At 53.6% G+C, this 18,716-nt stretch overlaps 1 protein-coding gene across 1 annotated transcript; it reads left to right on the plus strand.

Annotated features, from left to right (window-relative positions):
* The first annotated feature begins 2,141 nt into the window (after nt 1-2,141).
* Nucleotides 2,142-16,504, plus strand: LOC147116791 (protein scribble homolog). The gene is made up of 3 exons (XM_085987206.1): nt 2,142-2,276; nt 10,946-10,997; nt 14,649-16,504. The coding sequence occupies exons 1-3, from the start codon at nt 2,157-2,159 to the stop codon at nt 14,792-14,794; spliced, it is 318 nt and encodes a 105-aa protein (XP_085843332.1). The 5' UTR covers nt 2,142-2,156; the 3' UTR covers nt 14,795-16,504.
* The last annotated feature ends 2,212 nt before the right edge of the window (nt 16,505-18,716 follow it).

Below are 18,716 nucleotides of genomic sequence, written 5' to 3' on the forward strand. Positions count from 1 at the left end.
TCTCCCCCGTCCCCCGCTCTCTCTCCCCCCGTCCCCCGCTCTCTCTCCCCCGTCCCCCGCTCTCTCTCCCCCGTCCCCCGCTCTCTCTCCCCGTCCCCCGCTCTCTCTCCCCGTCCCCCGCTCTCTCTCCCCGTCCCCCGCTCTCTCTCCCCCGTCCCCCGCTCTCTCTCCCCCGTCCCCCGCTCTCTCTCCCCCGTCCCCCGCTCTCTCTCCCCCCGTCCCCCGCTCTCTCTCCCCCGTCCCCCGCTCTCTCTCCCCCGTCCCCCGCTCTCTCTCCCCCGTCCCCCGCTCTCTCTCCCCCGTCCCCCGCTCTCTCTCCCCCGTCCCCCGCTCTCTCTCCCCCGTCCCCCTCTCTCTCCCCCGTCCCCGCTCTCTCTCCCCCGTCCCCCGCTCTCTCTCCCCCGTCCCCCGCTCTCTCTCCCCCGTCCCCCGCTCTCTCTCCCCCGTCCCCGCTCTCTCTCCCCCGTCCCCCGCTCTCTCTCCCCCGTCCCCCGCTCTCTCTCCCCCGTCCCCCGCTCTCTCTCCCCGTCCCCCGCTCTCTCTCCCCCGTCCCCCGCTCTCTCTCCCCGTCCCCGCTCTCTCTCCCCGTCCCCCGCTCTCTCTCCCCGTCCCCGCTCTCTCTCCCCCGTCCCCCGCTCTCTCTCCCCGTCCCCGCTCTCTCTCACCGTCCCCCGCTCTCTCTCCCCGTCCCCCGCTCTCTCTCCCCGTCCCCCGCTCTCTCTCCCCGTCCCCCGCTCTCTCTCCCCCGTCCCCCGCTCTCTCTCCCCGTCCCCCGCTCTCTCTCCCCGTCCCCCGCTCTCTCTCCCCGTCCCCCGCTCTCTCTCCCCGTCCCCCGCTCTCTCTCCCCGTCCCCCGCTCTCTCTCCCCGTCCCCGCTCTCTCTCCCCGTCCCCCGCTCTCTCTCCCCGTCCCCGCTCTCTCTCCCCGTCCCCCGCTCTCTCTCCCCGTCCCCGCTCTCTCTCCCCGTCCCCCGCTCTCTCTCCCCGTCCCCCGCTCTCTCTCCCCGTCCCCCGCTCTCTCTCCCCGTCCCCGCTCTCTCTCCCGTCCCCCGCTCTCTCTCCCCGTCCCCCGCTCTCTCTCCCCGTCCCCCGCTCTCTCTCCCGTCCCCCGCTCTCTCTCCCCGTCCCCCGCTCTCTCTCCCCCGTCCCCCGCTCTCTCTCCCCGTCCCCCGCTCTCTCTCCCCGTCCCCGCTCTCTCCCCGTCCCCCGCTCTCTCTCCCCCGTCCCCCGCTCTCTCTCCCCCGTCCCCCGCTCTCTCTCCCCCGTCCCCCGCTCTCTCTCCCCCCGTCCCCCGCTCTCTCTCCCCGTCCCCCGCTCTCTCTCCCCCGTCCCCCGCTCTCTCTCCCGTCCCCGCTCTCTCTCCCCCCGTCCCCCGCTCTCTCTCCCCCGTCCCCCGCTCTCTCTCTCCCCGTCCCCCGCTCTCTCTCTCCCCGTCCCCCGCTCTCTCTCTCCCCGTCCCCCGCTCTCTCTCCCCGTCCCCCGCTCTCTCTCCCCCGTCCCCCGCTCTCTCTCCCCGTCCCCCGCTCTCTCTCCCCCCGTCCCCCGCTCTCTCTCCCCCCGTCCCCCGCTCTCTCTCCCCCCGTCCCCCGCTCTCTCTCCCCCCGTCCCCCGCTCTCTCTCCCCCCGTCCCCCGCTCTCTCTCCCCCCGTCCCCGCTCTCTCTCCCCCGTCCCCCGCTCTCTCTCCCCCCGTCCCCCGCTCTCTCTCCCCCCGTCCCCCGCTCTCTCTCCCCCGTCCCCCGCTCTCTCTCCCCCCGTCCCCCGCTCTCTCTCCCCGTCCCCCGCTCTCTCTCTCCCGTCCCCGCTCTCTCTCCCCGTCCCCGCTCTCTCTCCCCCGTCCCCGCTCTCTCTCCGTCCCCCGCTCTCTCTCCCCCGTCCCCGCTCTCTCTCCCCGTCCCCGCTCTCTCTCCCCCGTCCCCCGTTCTCTCTCCCCCGTCCCCCGCTCTCTCTCCCCCGTCCCCCGCTCTCTCTCCCCCGTCCCCCGCTCTCTCTCTCCCCGTCCCCCGCTCTCTCCCCCCGTCCCCCGCTCTCTCTCCCCGTGTCTCTCTTCACTCACATGTTTGCGCGCGAGCCTGTGTTTGCCCGCGAGCCAGTATTTGTCTGTGTGCGTGTGTGATCTTTGCATCTTTCTAACCTCTTCCACCCACAGAGCAGTGTTGGATGTTACTCTGTCCTGTTCTCACTCCTCTTTACTGTACCTTACAGTCCTGGTCAGAAAAGAAGTTTGATTACCGGCAGTTTGCAGCTATCCCATCTTCCAAACCAGTTTACGATATCCAGGTACCGGCTGCATGCTGCGTGCCTCACCAGTGCCATCGTGGTTCCAGCCAGATGCCTCTTGGCCCTTGCATTGTTCAGCGTGCTGTGTTACGGGACGGGGCATTGCTTCTTTCAGCATGCTGCTAAGGGAGAGCATGCTAACGGTCATGGGGTCAGGGCCTTCCTGTTCACTATTGCTTTGTGGAGGGATCTCTTGGTGTCCTGTGGGTTGGATTGGCATGTGCTTGTTGGTGTTGTATTCCTGGGGCTCTGGTGGATCAGGCACTGAGGGCTTGGAATGAATTTCAGCATTTCTGGATGCTCAAAAGGCTGAACAGGCTGGGGTGCATCTCGCTAGAAAAGAGAAGACTGAGAGGTGGGACTGCACTCGCCTGGTTCCATTCTTATCTATCTCGTCATAGCCAGAGAATCACCTGCAATTGCTTCCCTTCCTGCTCCCATATCACTACCTCCAGAGTCCCCAAGGCTCACGCTGCCCCTCAGCGACATCATCAAAAACACAATGTCAGGTTCCACATGTAGGCTGACAACCCCCAGCTCCACCTCACCATCACTTCTCTCGACCCCTCCACTGCCTCTGATTTGTCATACTGCTTGTCCGACAGCAGAAACTTCCTCCGACTAAATATTGGGAAGAATGAAGCCATTGTCTTTGGTCCCCGCCAAAAACTCTGCTCCCTAACTACGGACTCCATCCCTCTCCCTGACCACTGTCTGAGGCTGAACCAGACACTTCGCAACCCTGGTGTCGTATTTGACCCTGAGATGAGTTTCCAACCCCATATCCTCTCCATCACCAGGACCACCTCCGTAACATTGCCTGACTCCGCCCCTGCCTCAGCTTATCTGCTGCTGAAACCCTCATCCATGTCTTTGTTACCTCTAGACTTGACTATTCCAATGCTCTCCCTCCCATCTTCCACACTCCATAAACTTGAGCTCATCCAAAACTGCTGCCCGTATCCTAACTCGGAATAAGTCCCACCCTCCCATTACCCCTGTGCTCGTTCACCTACATTGGCTTCCGATCCGGCAACGCCTCAGTTTAAGAATCCTCATCCTCCTGTTCAAATCCCTCCATGGCCTCGCCCCTCCCTAACCTCCTCCAGCCCTACAATGCTCCGAGATCTCTGCGCTCCTCCAATTCTGGCCCCGATTTTAATCGCTCCGCCATTGGCGGCCGTGCCTCCAGCTGCCTAGGCCCTAACCTTTGGAATTCCCTCCCTAAACCTCTCTACCTCTCTCTCCACCATTTAGAAGCTCCTTAAAACCTACTTCCTTAACCAAGCTTTTGGTCACCTGTCCTAATATCTCCTTATGTGGCTCGGTGTCAAATCTTGTTTGATAATCACTCCTGTGAAGGGGCTTGGGACGTTTTACAACGTTAAAGACGCTATATAAATACAAGTTGTTGTTGTTGAGACCTGACACAGGTCTTGAAGATTATGGGTAGACGTAGAGAAGATGTTTCCACTTGTGGGGGAGACCAGAACCAGGGGCCATCGATATAAGATCGTCACTAATAAATCCAATAGGAAATTCAGGAGAAACTTCTTTACCCAGAGAGTGTTGAAACTGTGGAACTCGCTACCACAGGGAGTGGTTGAGGCGAATAGTATCGATGCATTTAAGGGGAAGCTGGATAAACACACGAGGGAGAAAGAATTAGAAGGATATGGTGATGGGGTGAGATGAAGAGGGGTGGGAGGAGGCTGGTGTGGAGCAGAAACACCGGCACGGAGCAGTTGGGCTGAATGACCTGTTTCTGTGCTGCACAATCCATGTAACTCGATGTCCCTCTACATCGCGCAGAGGAGCACTGAGCGCACATCATCTCCGCCACGGATTGCGAACAGCAACCTGGAGTGAAACGATATAGGTAAAAAGCAGGATGAGGTCCTAAAAGCGGAATATAGGGAGTTAGGAGGTAAATTAAAAAATAGGACCTCAAAGGTAGTAATCTCAGGATTGCTACCAGTGCCACGTGCTAGTCAGAGTTAAAATAGAAGGATATTTCAGATGAATACGTGGCTAGAGGAATGGTGCAAGGGGGAGGGATTCAAGTTCCTGGGACATTGGAACCGGTTCTGGGGGAGGTGGGACCAGTTCAAACCGGATGGTTTGCACCTGGGCAGGGCTGGAACCGATGTCCTAGGGGGAGTGTTTAAACTAAAATGGCAGGGGGTTGGGAACCTGAGCAGGGAGACAGAGGAAAGGGAAACAAGGATAAAAGCAAAAGATAGGAAGGAGAAAAACAAAAGTGGCAGTCAGAAAAATCAACGGTTTAAATCAAACGTGGCCACAGTAAAGAATAATTCTAATAGGTCTAAGAGCGTTAAAAAAACAAGCGTGAAGGCTTTGTGTCTTAATGCGAGGAGCATTCGTAATAAGGTGGATGAATTGGCTGCGCAAATAGAGGTAAACGGATATGATTTGGTTGGGATTATGGAAACGTGGCTCAAGGATGGCCAAGGCTAGGAACTCAACATCCAGGGGTATTCGATATTCAGGAAAGATAGGCAAAAAGGAAAGGGAGGTGGGGTAGCATTACTGGTTTAAGAAGGGATTAACACGATTGTAAGGAAGGATATTAGCTCTGATGATGTGGAATCTGTATGGGTAGAATTGAGAAATACTAAGGGGCAGAAAACGTTAGTGGGAGTGGTAGATAGACCTCCAAACAGTAAGGCGGAGGTTGTGGATGGCATTAAAAGGGAAATTAAAGAAGCGTGCAATAAGGGCACAGCAGTCATCATGGGTGACTTTAATCTACATATAGATTGGGCTAACCAAATTAGTAACAATACTGTGGAGGAGGAATTCCTGGAGTGTTTACGGGATGGTTTCCTGGACCAATATGTCGAGGAACCAACCAGAGATCAGGCCATCTTAGACTGGGTATTATGTAATGAGAAAGGATTAATTAGCAATCTTGTTGTACGAGGCCCCTTGGGTCGGAGTGATCATAATATGATCGAATTCTTCATTAAGATGGAGAATGAAGTAGTTGACTCAGAAACTAGGGTCCTCAATTTAAATAAAGGAAACTACGATGGTCTGAGGAGCGAGTTGGGTAGGATTGATTGGGGAATGTCACTCAAAGGGTTGACGGTGGATAGGCAATGGCAAACATTCAAAGACCGAATGGATGAACTACAGAATTTGTTCATCCCAGTTTGGCATAAAAATAAAACAAAAAAGGTGACTCAACCGTGGCTAACAAGGGAAATTAGGGATAGCATAAGACCCAAGGAGAGGACATATAAATTGGCCAGAAAAAGCAATAATCCTGAGGATTGGGAGCAGCCTAGGATTCAACAAAGGAGGACAAAGGGATTAATTAAGAAGGGGAAAATAGAATATGAGAGTAAGCTTGCAGGGAACATAAAAACTGACTGTAAAAGCTTTTATAGATATGTGAAGAGAAAAAGATTGGTGAAGTCAAGCGTAGGTCCCTTGCAGTCAGAATCAGGGGAATTTATAATGGGGAACAAAGAAATGGCAGACCAACTAAATACATATTTTGGTTCTATCTTCACAAAGGAGGACACAAATAACCTCCCAGAGATGCCGGGGAACATAGGGTCTGATGAAAGGGTGGAACTGAAAGAAATCAGTATTTGTAGGGAAATGGTGTTAGGAAAATTGATGGGACTGAAGGCCGATAAATCCCCAGGGCCTGATAATCTACAAGGAAGTGGCCCTAGAAATAGTAGATGCATTGCTGGTCATCTTCCAGAACTCGATAGACTCTGGAACAGTACCCATGGATTGGAGGGTAGCTAATGTTACCCCACTATTCAAAAAAGGTGGTAGAGAAAAAGCAGGGAATTATAGACCGGTAAGCCTGACATCAGTAGTGGGGAAAATGCTAGAGTCCATTATAAAAGATGTAATAGCAGAGCACTTGGAAAGCAGCGACAGGATCGGACAAAGTCAACATGGATTTACAAAAGGTAAATCGTGCTTGACTATTCTACTGGAATTTTTTGAGGATGTAACTGGTAAAATAGATAAGGGAGAACCAGTGGATGTGGTGTATTTGGACTTTCAGAAGGCTTTCGATAAGGTCCTGCATAAGAGATTAGCGTGCAAAATTAAGGCACATGGGATTGGGGGCAAGGTATTGAGTTGGATAGAGAACTGGTTTGCAGATAGAAAGCAAAGAGTTGGAATAAACGGGTTGTTTTCCGAATGGCAGGCAGTGACTAGTGGGGTACCGCAAGGATCGGTCCAAGGACCCCAGCTGTTCACAATATACAATAATAATCTGGACGAGGGAATTGGATGTAATATCTCCAAATTTGCAGACGACACAAAGCTGGGTGGGAGGGTATGCTGTGAGGAGGATGTCGTGAAACTCCAGTACGATTTGGACAGGTTGGGTGATTGGGCAGAAACATGGCAAATGCACTATAATGTGGATAAATGTGAGGTTATCCACTTTGGTGGCAAAAACAGGAAGGCAGATTATTATTTGAATGGCAATAGATTGGGAGAAGGGGAAGTGCAAAGAGACCTGGGTGTTCTTGTGCACCAGTCGCTGAAGGCAAGCATGCAGGTGCAGCAGATGGTTAAGAAGGTAAATTGTATGTTGACCTTCGTAGCAAGAGGGTTCGAGTACAGGAACAAGGATGCCTTGCTGCAGTTGTACAGGGCCTTGGTGAGACCGCACCTTGAGTATTGTGTGCAGTTTTGGTCGCCTTATCTGAGGAAGGACGTTCTTGCCATGGAAGGAGTGCAGCGAAGATTCACCAGGCTGATACCTGGGATGGCAGGAATGACGTATGAGGAGAGATTGTGTCGATTGGGCTTATACTCACTGGAGTTTAGAAGATTGAGAGGGGATCTCATCGAAACCTATAAAATTCTGTCAGGCCTGGACAGACTAGATGCAGGAAGGATGTTTCCGATGGCCGGGGGCTCCAGAACCAGGGGTCATAGTCTAAGGATAAGGGGTAAGTCATTTAGGACTGAAATGAGCAGGAATTTCTTCACCCAGAGAGTGGTGAACCTGTGGAATTCTCTGCCACAGAGGGCGGTGGAGGCCAGTTCATTAAATATATTCAAGAAGGAGTTGGATATATTTCTTAAGGCTAAAGGGATCAAGGGATATGGGGAGAAGGCAGGGACAGGGTACTGAATTTGGATGATCAGCCATGATCTCATTGAATGGCGGAGCAGGCTCGAAGGGCCGAATGGCCTACTCCTGCTCGTATCTTCTATGTGTCTATGAAACAGCTCAACGAGTCTAAGCTGATACTACGGTACAGTACTGAGGGAGCGCTGCACTGTCGGAGGGTCAGCACTGAGGGAGCGCTGCACTGTCGGAGGGTCAGTACTGAGGGAGCGCTTAACGGTCGGAGGGTCAGTACTGAGGGAGCGCTGCACTGTCAGAGGGACAGTACTGAGGGAGTGCCGCACTGTCGGAGTGGCAGTACTGAGGGAGCGCAGCACGGTCGGAGGGGCAGTACTGAGGGAGCGCCGCACTGTCGGAGGGGCAGTACTGAGGGAGCGCAGCACGGTCGGAGGGGCAGTACTGAGGGAGCGCCGCACTGTCGGAGGCGCAGTACTGAGGGAGCGCCGCACTGTCGGAGGCGCAGTACTGAGTAAGTACTGCACTGTCGGAGGGTCAGTTCTGAGGGAGCGCTGCACTGTCGGCGGGTCAGTACTGAGGGGGCGCCGCACGGTCGGAGGGTCATAGAAACATAGAAGATAGGAGCAGGAGGAGGCCATTCGGCCCCTCAAGCCTGCTCCGCCATTCAATAAGATCATGGCTGATCTGATCCTAACCGCCAATCCACTATCACAGAACCATCTCCTGAATCTAACAGAATTAGACACACGAAATAGGAGCAGGATCAGGCTACACGGCCCCTGGGCCCGCTCCGCTACCCACAGGGCCATGACCGATCCAAACCTAGACTCATGTCCAAATTCCTGCCTGCTCCCTGTAACCCTTAATTCCCTTTACTTCTAGGAAACTGTCTATTTCTGTTTTAAATTTATGTAATGATGTAGCTTCTACAGCTTTTTGGGGCAGCATATTCCATGGACCTACCACCCTCTGAGTGAAGTAGTTCCTCCTCATCTCAGTTTTGAAAGAGCAGCCCCTTATTCTAAGACTATGCCCCCTAGTTCTAGTTTCACCCATCATCGGGAACATCTTCCCCGCATCCACCCGATCCAACCCCTTCACAATCTTATATGTTTCAATAAGAATACCCCTTGATCTCTTTAGCCTTAAGAAATATATTCAACTCCTTCTTGAATATATTTAATGAATTGGCCTCTACTGCCTTCTGTGGTAGAGAATTCCACAGGTTCACCACTCTCTGGGTGAAGAAATTCCTCCTCATTTCAGTCCTAAATGGCTTAACCCTTATCTTTAGACTGTGACCCCTAGTTCTGGACTCCCCGACCATCGGGAACATCCTTCCTGCATCTAGTCTGTCCAGTCCTGTCAGAATTTTATAAATGAGATCCCCTCTCATTCTTCTAAACTCCAGCGAGTAGAAGCCCAATCGACCCAATCTCTTCTCATACGTCATTCCTGCCATCCCAGGTATCAGCCTGGTGAATCTTCGCTGAACTGCTTCCATGGCAAGAACATCCTTCCTCAGATAAGGTGACCAAAACTGCACACAATACTCAAGATGTGGTCTCACCAAGGCCCTGTACAACTGCAGCAAGACATCCTTGTTCCTGTACTCAAACCCTCTCGCTACGAAGGCCAACATACCATTTGCCTTCTTAACCGCCTGCTGCACCTGCATGCTTACCTTCAGCGACTGGTACACAAGGACACCCAGGTTTGGTTCCACTTCCCCTTCTCCCAATCTATTGCCATTCAGATAATAATCTGCCTTCCTGTTTTTGCCACCAAAGTGGATAATCTCACATTTATCCACATTATATTGCATCTGCCATGCATCTGCCCAATCACCCAACCTGTCCAAATCATACTGGAGTTTCTCGGCATCCTCCTCACAGCACACACGCCCACCCAGCTTTGTGTCGTCTGCAAACTTGGAGATATTACATCTAGTTCCCTTATCTAGATCATTAATATATATTGTGAATAGCTGGGGTCCAAGGACAGATCCCTGCGGTACCCCACTAGTCACTGCCTGCCACTCAGAAAAAGACCCGTTTATTCCAACTCTTTGCTTTCTGTCTGCCAACCAGTTCTCTATGCAAGCCAATACCTTGCCCCCAATCCCATGTGCCTTAACTTTACACGCTAATCTCTTGTGCGGGACCTTATCGAAAGCCTTCTGAAAGTCCAAATACACCACATCCACTGGTTCTCCCTTATCTATTTTACCAGTTACGTCCTCAAAAAATTCCAGTGGATTAGTCAAGCACGATTTATCTTTTGTAAATCCATGTTGACTTTGTCCGATCCTGTCACTGTTTTCCAAGTGCTCTGCTATTACATCTTTTATAATGGACTCTAGCATTTTCCCCACTTCCGATGTCAGGCTTACCGGTCTGTAATTCCCCGTTTTCTCTCTACCACCTTTTTTGAATAGTGGGGTAACATTAGCTACCCTCCAATCCATGGGTACTGTTCCAGATTCCATCGAATGTTGGAAGATGATCAGCAATGCATCTACTATTTCTAGGGCCACTTCCTTAAGTACCCTAGGATGTAGATTATCAGGCCCTGGGGATTCATCGGCCTTCATTCCCGTCAATTTCCCTAACACCATTTCCCTACAAATACTGATTTCTATCAGTTCCTCCCTTTCATCAGACCTTATGCTCCCCGACATCTCTGGGAGGTTATTTGTGTCCTCCTTTGTGAAGACAGAACCAAAATATGTATTTAATTGGTCTGCCATTTCTTTGTTCCCCATTATAAATTCCCCTGATTCTGACTGCAAGGGACCTACGCTTGACTTCAATCTTTTTCTCTTCACATATCTATAAAAGCTTTTACATTCAGTTTTTATGTTCCCTGCAAGCTTACTCTAATACTCTATTTTCCCCCTCTTAATTAATCCCTTTGTCCTCCTTTGTTGAATCCTAAACTGCTCCCAATCCTCAGGTTTACTGCTTTTTCTGTCCAATTTATATGTCCTCTCCTTGGATCTTATGCTATCCCTAATTTACCTTGTTAGCCATGGTTGAATCACCTTTTTTGTTTTATTTTTATGCCAAAAAGGAATGAACAAATTCTGTAGTTCATCCATGCGGTCTTTGAATGTTTGCCATTGCCTATCCACCGTCAACCCTTGGAGTGACATTCCCCAATCAATCCTACCCAGCTCGCGCCTCAGACCATCGTAGTTTCGTTTATTTAAATTGAGGACCCTAGTCTCTGAGTCAACTACTTCATTCTCGATCTTAATGAAGTACTGAGGGAGTGCTGTACTGAGAGAGTACTGTACTGTCGGAGGCGCAGCACTGAAAGAGCGCTGCACTGTTGGAGGGGCAGCACTGTCGGAGGGGCAGTACTGAGGGAGTGCTGCACTGTCGGAGGGGCAGTACTGTGGGAGCGCCGCACTGTTGGAGGGGCGGTACTGAGGGAGCGCTCCACAGTTGAACGATCAGGGGCCAAACTCTGTGTGTCTCTGACAGATGTAACAGTCTCTTTCTGTCAGTGGAGAGGTGCCCGGGACCAGCTGGTGTTAAATCTAATGCTGTGCTTTTCCTTTATTTAGTCTCCAGACCTCACGGATGACCTGGTGTACATGGATGACGGCAACACTTCAGGTGAGAGCTCTCCCGTTCTCCCGGATAGAGTGGGGTTCGGAGAGTGGCTTGGCCATGGGAAGTTTCTACTACGCCTGCATTTTACAACTTTGAGCACCTTCAGTACGGTCCCAAACAGCAGAGTCACGGTGGCTGATTGAGAAGTCGGTGAAGACCCAGTAATGGCCCATTCACTGAATCCCGCTGTAGACCAATTCCCCGAACTCTGGGGTGTAGACCTATTCCCCGAACTCCGGGTGTGGACCCTTTCCCCGAACTCCGGGTGTAGACCCATTCCCCGAACTCCGGGTGTAGACCCATTCCCCGAACTCCGGGTGTAGACCCATTCCCCGAACTCCGGGTGTAGACCCATTCCCCGAACTGCGGGTGTAGACCCATTCCCCGAACTGCGGGTGTAGACCTATTCCCCGAACTCCGGGCGTAGACCCATTCCCCGAACTCCGGGCGTAGACCCATTCCCCGAACTCCGGGCGTAGACCCATTCCCCGAACTCCGGGTGTAGACCCATTCCCCGAACTCCGGGTGTAGACCCATTCCCCGAACTCCGGGCGTGGACCCTTTCCCCGAACTCCGGGCGTAGACCCATTCCCCGAACTCCGGGCGTAGACCCATTCCCCGAACTCCGGGCGTAGACCCATTCCCCGAACTGCGGGTGTAGACCCATTCCCCGAACTCCGGGTGAAGACCCATTCCCTGAACTCCGGGTGTAGACCCATTCCCCGAACTCCGGGTGTAGACCCATTCCCCGAACTCCGGGTGTAGACCCATTCCCCGAACTCCGGGTGTAGACCCATTCCCCGAACTCCGGGTGTAGACCCATTCCCCGAACTCCGGGTGTAGACCCATTCCCCGAACTCCGGGTGTAGACCCATTCCCCGAACTGCGGGTGTAGACCCATTCCCCGAACTGCGGGTGTAGACCTATTCCCCGAACTCCGGGCGTAGACCCATTCCCCGAACTCCGGGCGTAGACCCATTCCCCGAACTCCGGGCGTAGACCCATTCCCCGAACTCCGGGTGTAGACCCATTCCCCGAACTCCGGGTGTAGACCCATTCCCCGAACTCCGGGCGTGGACCCTTTCCCCGAACTCCGGGCGTAGACCCATTCCCCGAACTCCGGGTGTAGACCCATTCCCCGAACTCCGGGTGTAGACCCATTCCCCGAACTGCGGGTGTAGACCCATTCCCCGAACTCCGGGTGAAGACCCATTCCCTGAACTCCGGGTGTAGACCCATTCCCCGAACTCCGGGTGTAGACCCATTCCCCGAACTCCGGGTGTAGACCCATTCCCCGAACTCCGGGTGTAGACCCATTCCCCGAACTCCGGGTGTAGACCCATTCCCCGAACTCCGGGTGTAGACCCATTCCCCGAACTCCGAGTGTAGACCCATTCCCCGAACTCCGGGTGTAGACCCATTCCCCGAACTCCGGGTGTAGACCCATTCCCCGAACTCCGGGTGTAGACCCATTCCCCGAACTCCGGGTGTAGACCCATTCCCCGAACTCCGGGTGTAGACCCATTCCCCGAACTCCGGGTGAAGACCCATTCCCCAAACTCCGGGTGAAGACCCATTCCCCGAACTCCGGGTGTAGACCCATTCCCCGAACTCTGGCTGAAGACCCATTCCCCGAACTCCGGGTGAAGATTGAGCAAGGGGAGTCACTCCTGGCCTGCTCACTTGGTGGGATTTGATGGCAGGGAGGTCTGTATCCCCGTAGTCAGAACTCTGCTCACTCTGATAGCCAGTCCCTCTGACACTTTGTTGGTTCTATTGATTCAGAAGAATCGCTGCTTTAAGGAGCTGAGGATACAGGGTGGGATATACCCCTTCTATTTGTGTGTGCACGGTGCCTGTGGTGAGATGGGGGAGCGAATTGGATGATCCTTGTGGTGTTTCACCTGAACACTGCCTTCAGCATGTCCCTAACACACAACTAGCGGGAGTGGCAATTTAGGGTTCAGCAAAGGAGAACAAAGGGATTAATTAAGAAGGGGAAAATAGTGTATGAGAGTAAGCTTTCAGGGAACATAAAAACTAACTGACCCTCCCCCCCCCCCCCCCCCCCCCCGCCACCTCCCCCCGTCCCCGCCCCCCCCGCCACCTCCCCCCCGCCCCCGCCACCTCCCCCCCCGTCCCCGCCACCTCCCCCCCCTGTCCCCGCCACCTCCCCCCGTCCCCCCCCCGCCACCTCCCCCCGTCCCCGCCACCTCCCCCCCCCCCCGTCCCCGCCACCTCCCCCCCCCCCCGCCACCTCCCCCCGTCCCCGCCACCTCCCCCCGTCCCCGCCACCTCCACCCCCCCCGTCCCCGCCACCTCCCCCCCGTCCCCACCACCTCCCCCCTCCCCCCCGCCACCTCTCCCCCCCCCGCCACCTCCCCCCCCCGCCACCTCCCCCGTCCCTGCCACCTCCACCCCCCCGCCACCACCACCACCCCCCCGTCCCCGCCACCTCCCCCCCCCCGCCACCTCCCCCCGTCCCCGCCACCTCCCCCCAATATCCAGTCCTGGATGAGCCATATTTATGGGAAGACTGAAGCCATCGTCTTCGGTCCACGGCACAAATTCTGTTCCCTAGCCACCGACTCCATCCCTCTCCCTGACCACTGTCTGAGGCTGAACCAAACCGCTCACAACCTTGGTGTCACATTTGACCCTGAGCTGAGCTTCCGGCCACGTATCCTCTCCATCACCGAGACCGCCTACTTTCCACATTCGTAACGTCACCCGTCTCCACCCCCGCCTCAACTCACCTGCTGAAACCCTCCTCCATACCTTTGTAACCTCCAGACTCGACTGTTCCAACACTCTCCAGGTCGGCCTCCCACCTTGCACCCTCTGCAACCTTCAGCTCATCCAAAACTCTGCTGCCCGTGACCTAACTCACACCAAGTCCCGCTCACCCATCACCCCCTGGCTCCCGGTCCAGCAACACCTTGAATTCTCATCCTCGTGTTCAGATCCCTTCGTGGCCTCGCCCCTCCCTAACTCTGTAACCTCCTTCAGCCCCTCTTCAGAGGAGACATTAAACCAAGACTCCATCAGCCTATTCAGCAACATGTCCGCACTGGAAGAGCAGGGAGTTCTGCTGGTGTCCTGGCCAATTTTTCTCCCTTAACCAACACTGCCAGAAACAGGTTAACTCATCAGTAATTGGTTTGTGAGCTCTTGCTGTGTACAAAATGGCTGCCGCATTTGCCCACATAACAGCTAATTACTTAACACTTCAAGTAATTAATTTGTTTATAAGATGTTTTGATGATGTGCTATGTAAGTAAACATTATGTAGATTAACCCAGAGTGATCTCAGTCACCAATAAACTCTGGGAGACAGTAACTGTGCTGGACCCCCGTACTCCTCTCCTCCCCCCCCCCCCCCCACCCCGAGACCCCCGTACCCCCCCACCCCGAGACCCCCGTACTCCCCCGCCCCGGGACCCCCCTACAGCCCCCCCACCCCGAGATCCCTGTACCGCCCCCCACCCCGGAACACCCCTACCCACCCCGGGACCCCTGTACCTCCCCCCACCCCGGTACCCCCATACCGCCCCCCCCCCCCAACCCCGGGACCCCAGCTCTCTTTGCTCTGTTGGCCCGAGCTGCCCTTTGACCTTCTCTAACTGCTCTGCTCTCCCCCTCTCGCTTTCTCAGGCACCCGGCTCGGTGAGGATGGGGAGGATCCAGGAAACGACCGCCCATTGCCAACACTGACAGCACTGGGCAATGCCGCCACATACAGCCACAAGCGCCCGCTGCAGCCTCTCCCGCGGAGTGCGGAGACCACAGTGCCCACGTGAGCAGAGCGCAGGCAAAGGACCCGTCGCCCTTCCAGCACCGAGTGCCCTCGCTCGCACTTCGCTTCTGACAGACTCTGTGTTCTTTTTCTGTTTTTAGGTGAATTGGATTTTAATTTCGGCAGAGACTAATCCTGTAGGATTTTGTACGGTTTTTAATGAGGAAGTGGGGGGGTGTGGGGGATGGGGTTAGAGGCCCTAAGCCGCCTCTCGTAGTTTGATACTGGGCTGCAGATCTCCCCCCTTGCCTGGCCAGCAGGATATGGGGGCTGCAGTCTGATCCTAGTGGTGGCAGATTGTGCGTCTGGGGGTGTAGTTAATAAACCGGATGGAGCACAGCATGGGATAGGACCCGGCTTCCAGCCGGAGCTTGGTGGGGGGGGTGGGCGGGGGAGGGACAGAGGTGTAGGGGTGGGGGCAGCATGAACCACAAGCCCCCGGCCGAGCCTCCTACTCAGCATCACGTCAAAGCCGACAGTCCCCAATGGAGAGGAGTGAATCAGCAGCCAAGGAGAACCAGGCTGACGGAGCTGTGAATCGGGGACTAGATGCAACCAAGAAGAACTGCTTCCCCTCGGTCCCCCCTCTACGCTGTTGGGGGATGGGGGGGCGGTGATGAACGGACTGAGGCAGCCTCTCTATGGAGGGTGGGGGGAACCATGTGTAACACTAATAATATATCAGGGTCCGAGGCTGCTCCGAGACCCTGGATTCAGCCCTGGGTGGATCGGGGGCGGACTCTACAGTCAGTAACTAATGGACAGGCTGAGGGGGAGGGTCTCGCCAATTGAGGACACTCAACTCGCGGGCGTCTCCTTCGGGCATTGCCGGGGTCACCAGGTCATGACCTTCACAGGCAGGTCACGGGACACGATGGTGGAGTCCTCTGAACCAATTACAGAAGTTGCTCTCTGAGAATTGGGAGTCCATGATCGGGAGGAAGGCCGTGGGCCGCTACCAGAGTGGGCGGAGCAATGGGGGGTCCTGGGGCTCTGTGTATCGCCCCCTTCCCCCAGTGACTGGGTGCGAGGGGCAATGAGTGGTCCTGGGGCTCTGTGTACCGCCCCCTTCCCCCAGTGACAGGGTGTGAGGGGCAATGGGGGATCCTGGGGCTCTGTGTATCACCCCCTTCCCCCAGTGACTGGGTGCGAGGGGCAATGAGTGGTCCTGGGGCTCTGTGTATCGCCCCCTTCCCCCAGTGACTGGGTGCGAGGGGCAATGAGTGGTCCTGGGGCTCTGTGTATCGCCCCCTTCCCCCAGTGACAGGGTATGAGGGGTCCTGGGGCTCTGTGTATCGCCCCCTTCCCCCAGTGACAGGGTGCGAGGGGCGATAGATATATTTGCTGACTGCTCTCTGTTCCAGATCCACTTAGGTTTGTATGTGCTGCTAATGGGGTGAATTTGATAGAAATTATTTGGGGGGGGTTATTTGCGGAAGGATTTTTCAGTCCCTCACCGGATCCTGAGTGATCAGGACAGTCTGAGAATGTTCCTCCGCTGGGTTTGATTTTTGAATTGCGAAACTGGATGGAGATATCTAGGGGCGATCCCTGGGGACAGGAGAGAGCCCCGGTCACTACAGTGAACAGGAGCAGCTCGCTGCTTCCTCTGGGGCTGACAGCTCATCTCAGACTGGAACTAGTGAATTTGTACAACCAAAGACGTATATTTTGTGCTCCAGGGTTCATTAAAGTTTACTTTTCATTTTATAAATGGCCGTGCCGTTTCTCAGTGCTTCTCTGGGTTTGTCTGACTTTGGCAGAATCCGAATCGATAGACCATCGCACTCAGCACACTTCAAAGAAATAAAGAAACAAAGAACTTGCATTTATATAGCGCCTTTCACGTCCTTAGGACGTCCCAAAGCACTTTACAGCCAATGAAGTCCTCTCGAAATGTTGTCACTGTAATAACTGCAGCCAAGTTGCATGGAATGTACAGCAGAGAAACAGGCCATAAGAACTAGGAGCAGGAATAGGCCCCTTGGCCCCTCGAGCCTGCTCCGCCATTCAATAAGATCATGGCTGATCTTGGGCTCAAAGCCACTTCCCAGCCCGCTCCCCATAACTCTTCACTCCCTTATCATGCAAAAATCTGTCTATCTCCACCTTAAATGTAATGACCCCACCGCTCTCTGGGGCAGAGAATTCCACAGATTTACAACCCTCTGTGAGAAGAAATTCCTCCTCATCTCAGTTCTAAAACGGCGACCCTTTATTCTGAGACTGTGCCCCCGCGTTCTAGATTTCCCCATGAGGGAAACATCCTCTCTGCATCTACCCTGTCGAGCCCCCTCGGTATCTTATATGTTTCAATAAGATCACCTCTCATTCTTCTAAACTCCAGTGAGTATAGGCCCAACCTGCTCAACCTTTCCTCACAAGTCAACCCCCTCATCTCTGGAATTAACCGAGTGAATCGTCTCTGAACCACCTCCAATGCAAGTATATCCTTCCTTAAATAAGGAGACCAAAACTGTACGCAGTACTCCAGGTGTGGTCTCACCAATACCCTGTACAGTTGTAGCAGGACTTCCTTGTTTTTATACTCCAACCCCCTTGCAATAAAGGCCAACATTCCATTTGCCTTCCTGATTGCTTGCTGTACCTGCATGCTAACTTTTTGTGTTTCGTGCACAAGGACCCCCAGGTCCCTCTGAACTGTAGCATTTTATAATCTCTCTCCATTTAAATAATAATTTGCTTTTTTATTTTTCCTGCCAAAGTGGATAACCTCGCACTTTCCTACATTATACTCCATCTGCCAAATGTTTGCCCACTCACTTAGCCTGTCTATATCCCTTTGCAGGTTCTTTGAGTCCTCTGCACAACTTGCTTTCCCACCCATCTTTGTATCATCCGCAAACTTGGCTACATTACACTCGATCCCTTCATCCAAGTCATTAATGTAGATTGTAAATAGTTGGGGCCCCAGCACTGATCCTTGTGGCACCCCACTAGTTACCGTTTGCCAACCAGACAATGACCCATTTATCCCAACTCTCTGCTTTCTGTTAGTTAGCCAATTCTCTATCCGTACTAATATATTACCCTCAACTCCGTGAGCTCTTATCTTATGCAGTAACCTTTTATGTGGCACCTTATCGAATGCCTTCTGGAAATCCAAATACACCACATCCACTGGCTCACCTTTGTCCACTCTGCTTGTTACATCCTCAAAGAACTCCAGCAAGTTTGTTAAACATGATTTCCCTTTCCTAAAACCATGCTGACTCTGTTTGACTGTATTATGATTTTCCAAATGCCCTGCTACTGCTTCCTTAATGAAGGACTCCAGCATTTTCCCAACGACAGATGTTTGGCTAGCTGGTCTATAGTTTCCTGCTTTCTGTCTCCCTCCTTTCTTAAATAGGGGTGTTACATTAGCGGTTTTCCAATCCGCTGGGACCTCTCCAGAGTCCAGGGAATTTTGGTATATTACAACCAATGCATCCACCATCTCTGCAGCCACTTCTTTTAAGACCCTGGGATGCAGGCCATCTGGTCCAGGGGACTTGTCATCTTTTAGTCCCATTATTTTACCGAGTACTATTTCCTTAGTGATAGTGATTGTCTTTAGTTCCCCACTCCCTGTGGCCCCTTGATTATCCATTATTGGGATGTTGTTAGTGTCTTCTACAGTGAAGACAGATGCAAAATATTTGTTCAGAGTCTCTGCCATTTCCCCGTTCCCCATTATTAATTCCCCAGTCTCATCCTCTAAGGGACCAACGTTTACTTTAGCTACTCTCTTCCTTTTTATATACCTGTAGAAGCTCTTACTATCTGTTTTAATATTTCTTGCCAGCTTACTCTCATAATTCATCTCTCTTTATTATTTTTTTAGTCATCCTTTGCTGGTTTTTAAAAATTTCCCAATCCTCTGGTCTCCCACCAATCTTGGCAACATTGTATGCCTTCGTTTT

Source organism: Somniosus microcephalus, chromosome 5 (assembly GCF_052327205.1).
Source record: "Somniosus microcephalus isolate GS21.2 chromosome 5, FLI_Smic_1.0, whole genome shotgun sequence".
NCBI classification, from domain to species: domain Eukaryota; kingdom Metazoa; phylum Chordata; class Chondrichthyes; order Squaliformes; family Somniosidae; genus Somniosus; species Somniosus microcephalus.

Coding starts and splice junctions, on each gene's coding strand:
- LOC147116791 (XM_085987206.1), top strand. CDS start 2,157: ATGTTACTCTGTCCTGTTCTCACTCCTCTTTACTGTACCTTACAGTCC. Junction 2,277..10,945: donor AACCAGTTTACGATATCCAG/GTACCGGCTGCA, acceptor TCCTTTATTTAG/TCTCCAGACCTCACGGATGA. Junction 10,998..14,648: donor GGATGACGGCAACACTTCAG/GTGAGAGCTCTC, acceptor TCGCTTTCTCAG/GCACCCGGCTCGGTGAGGAT.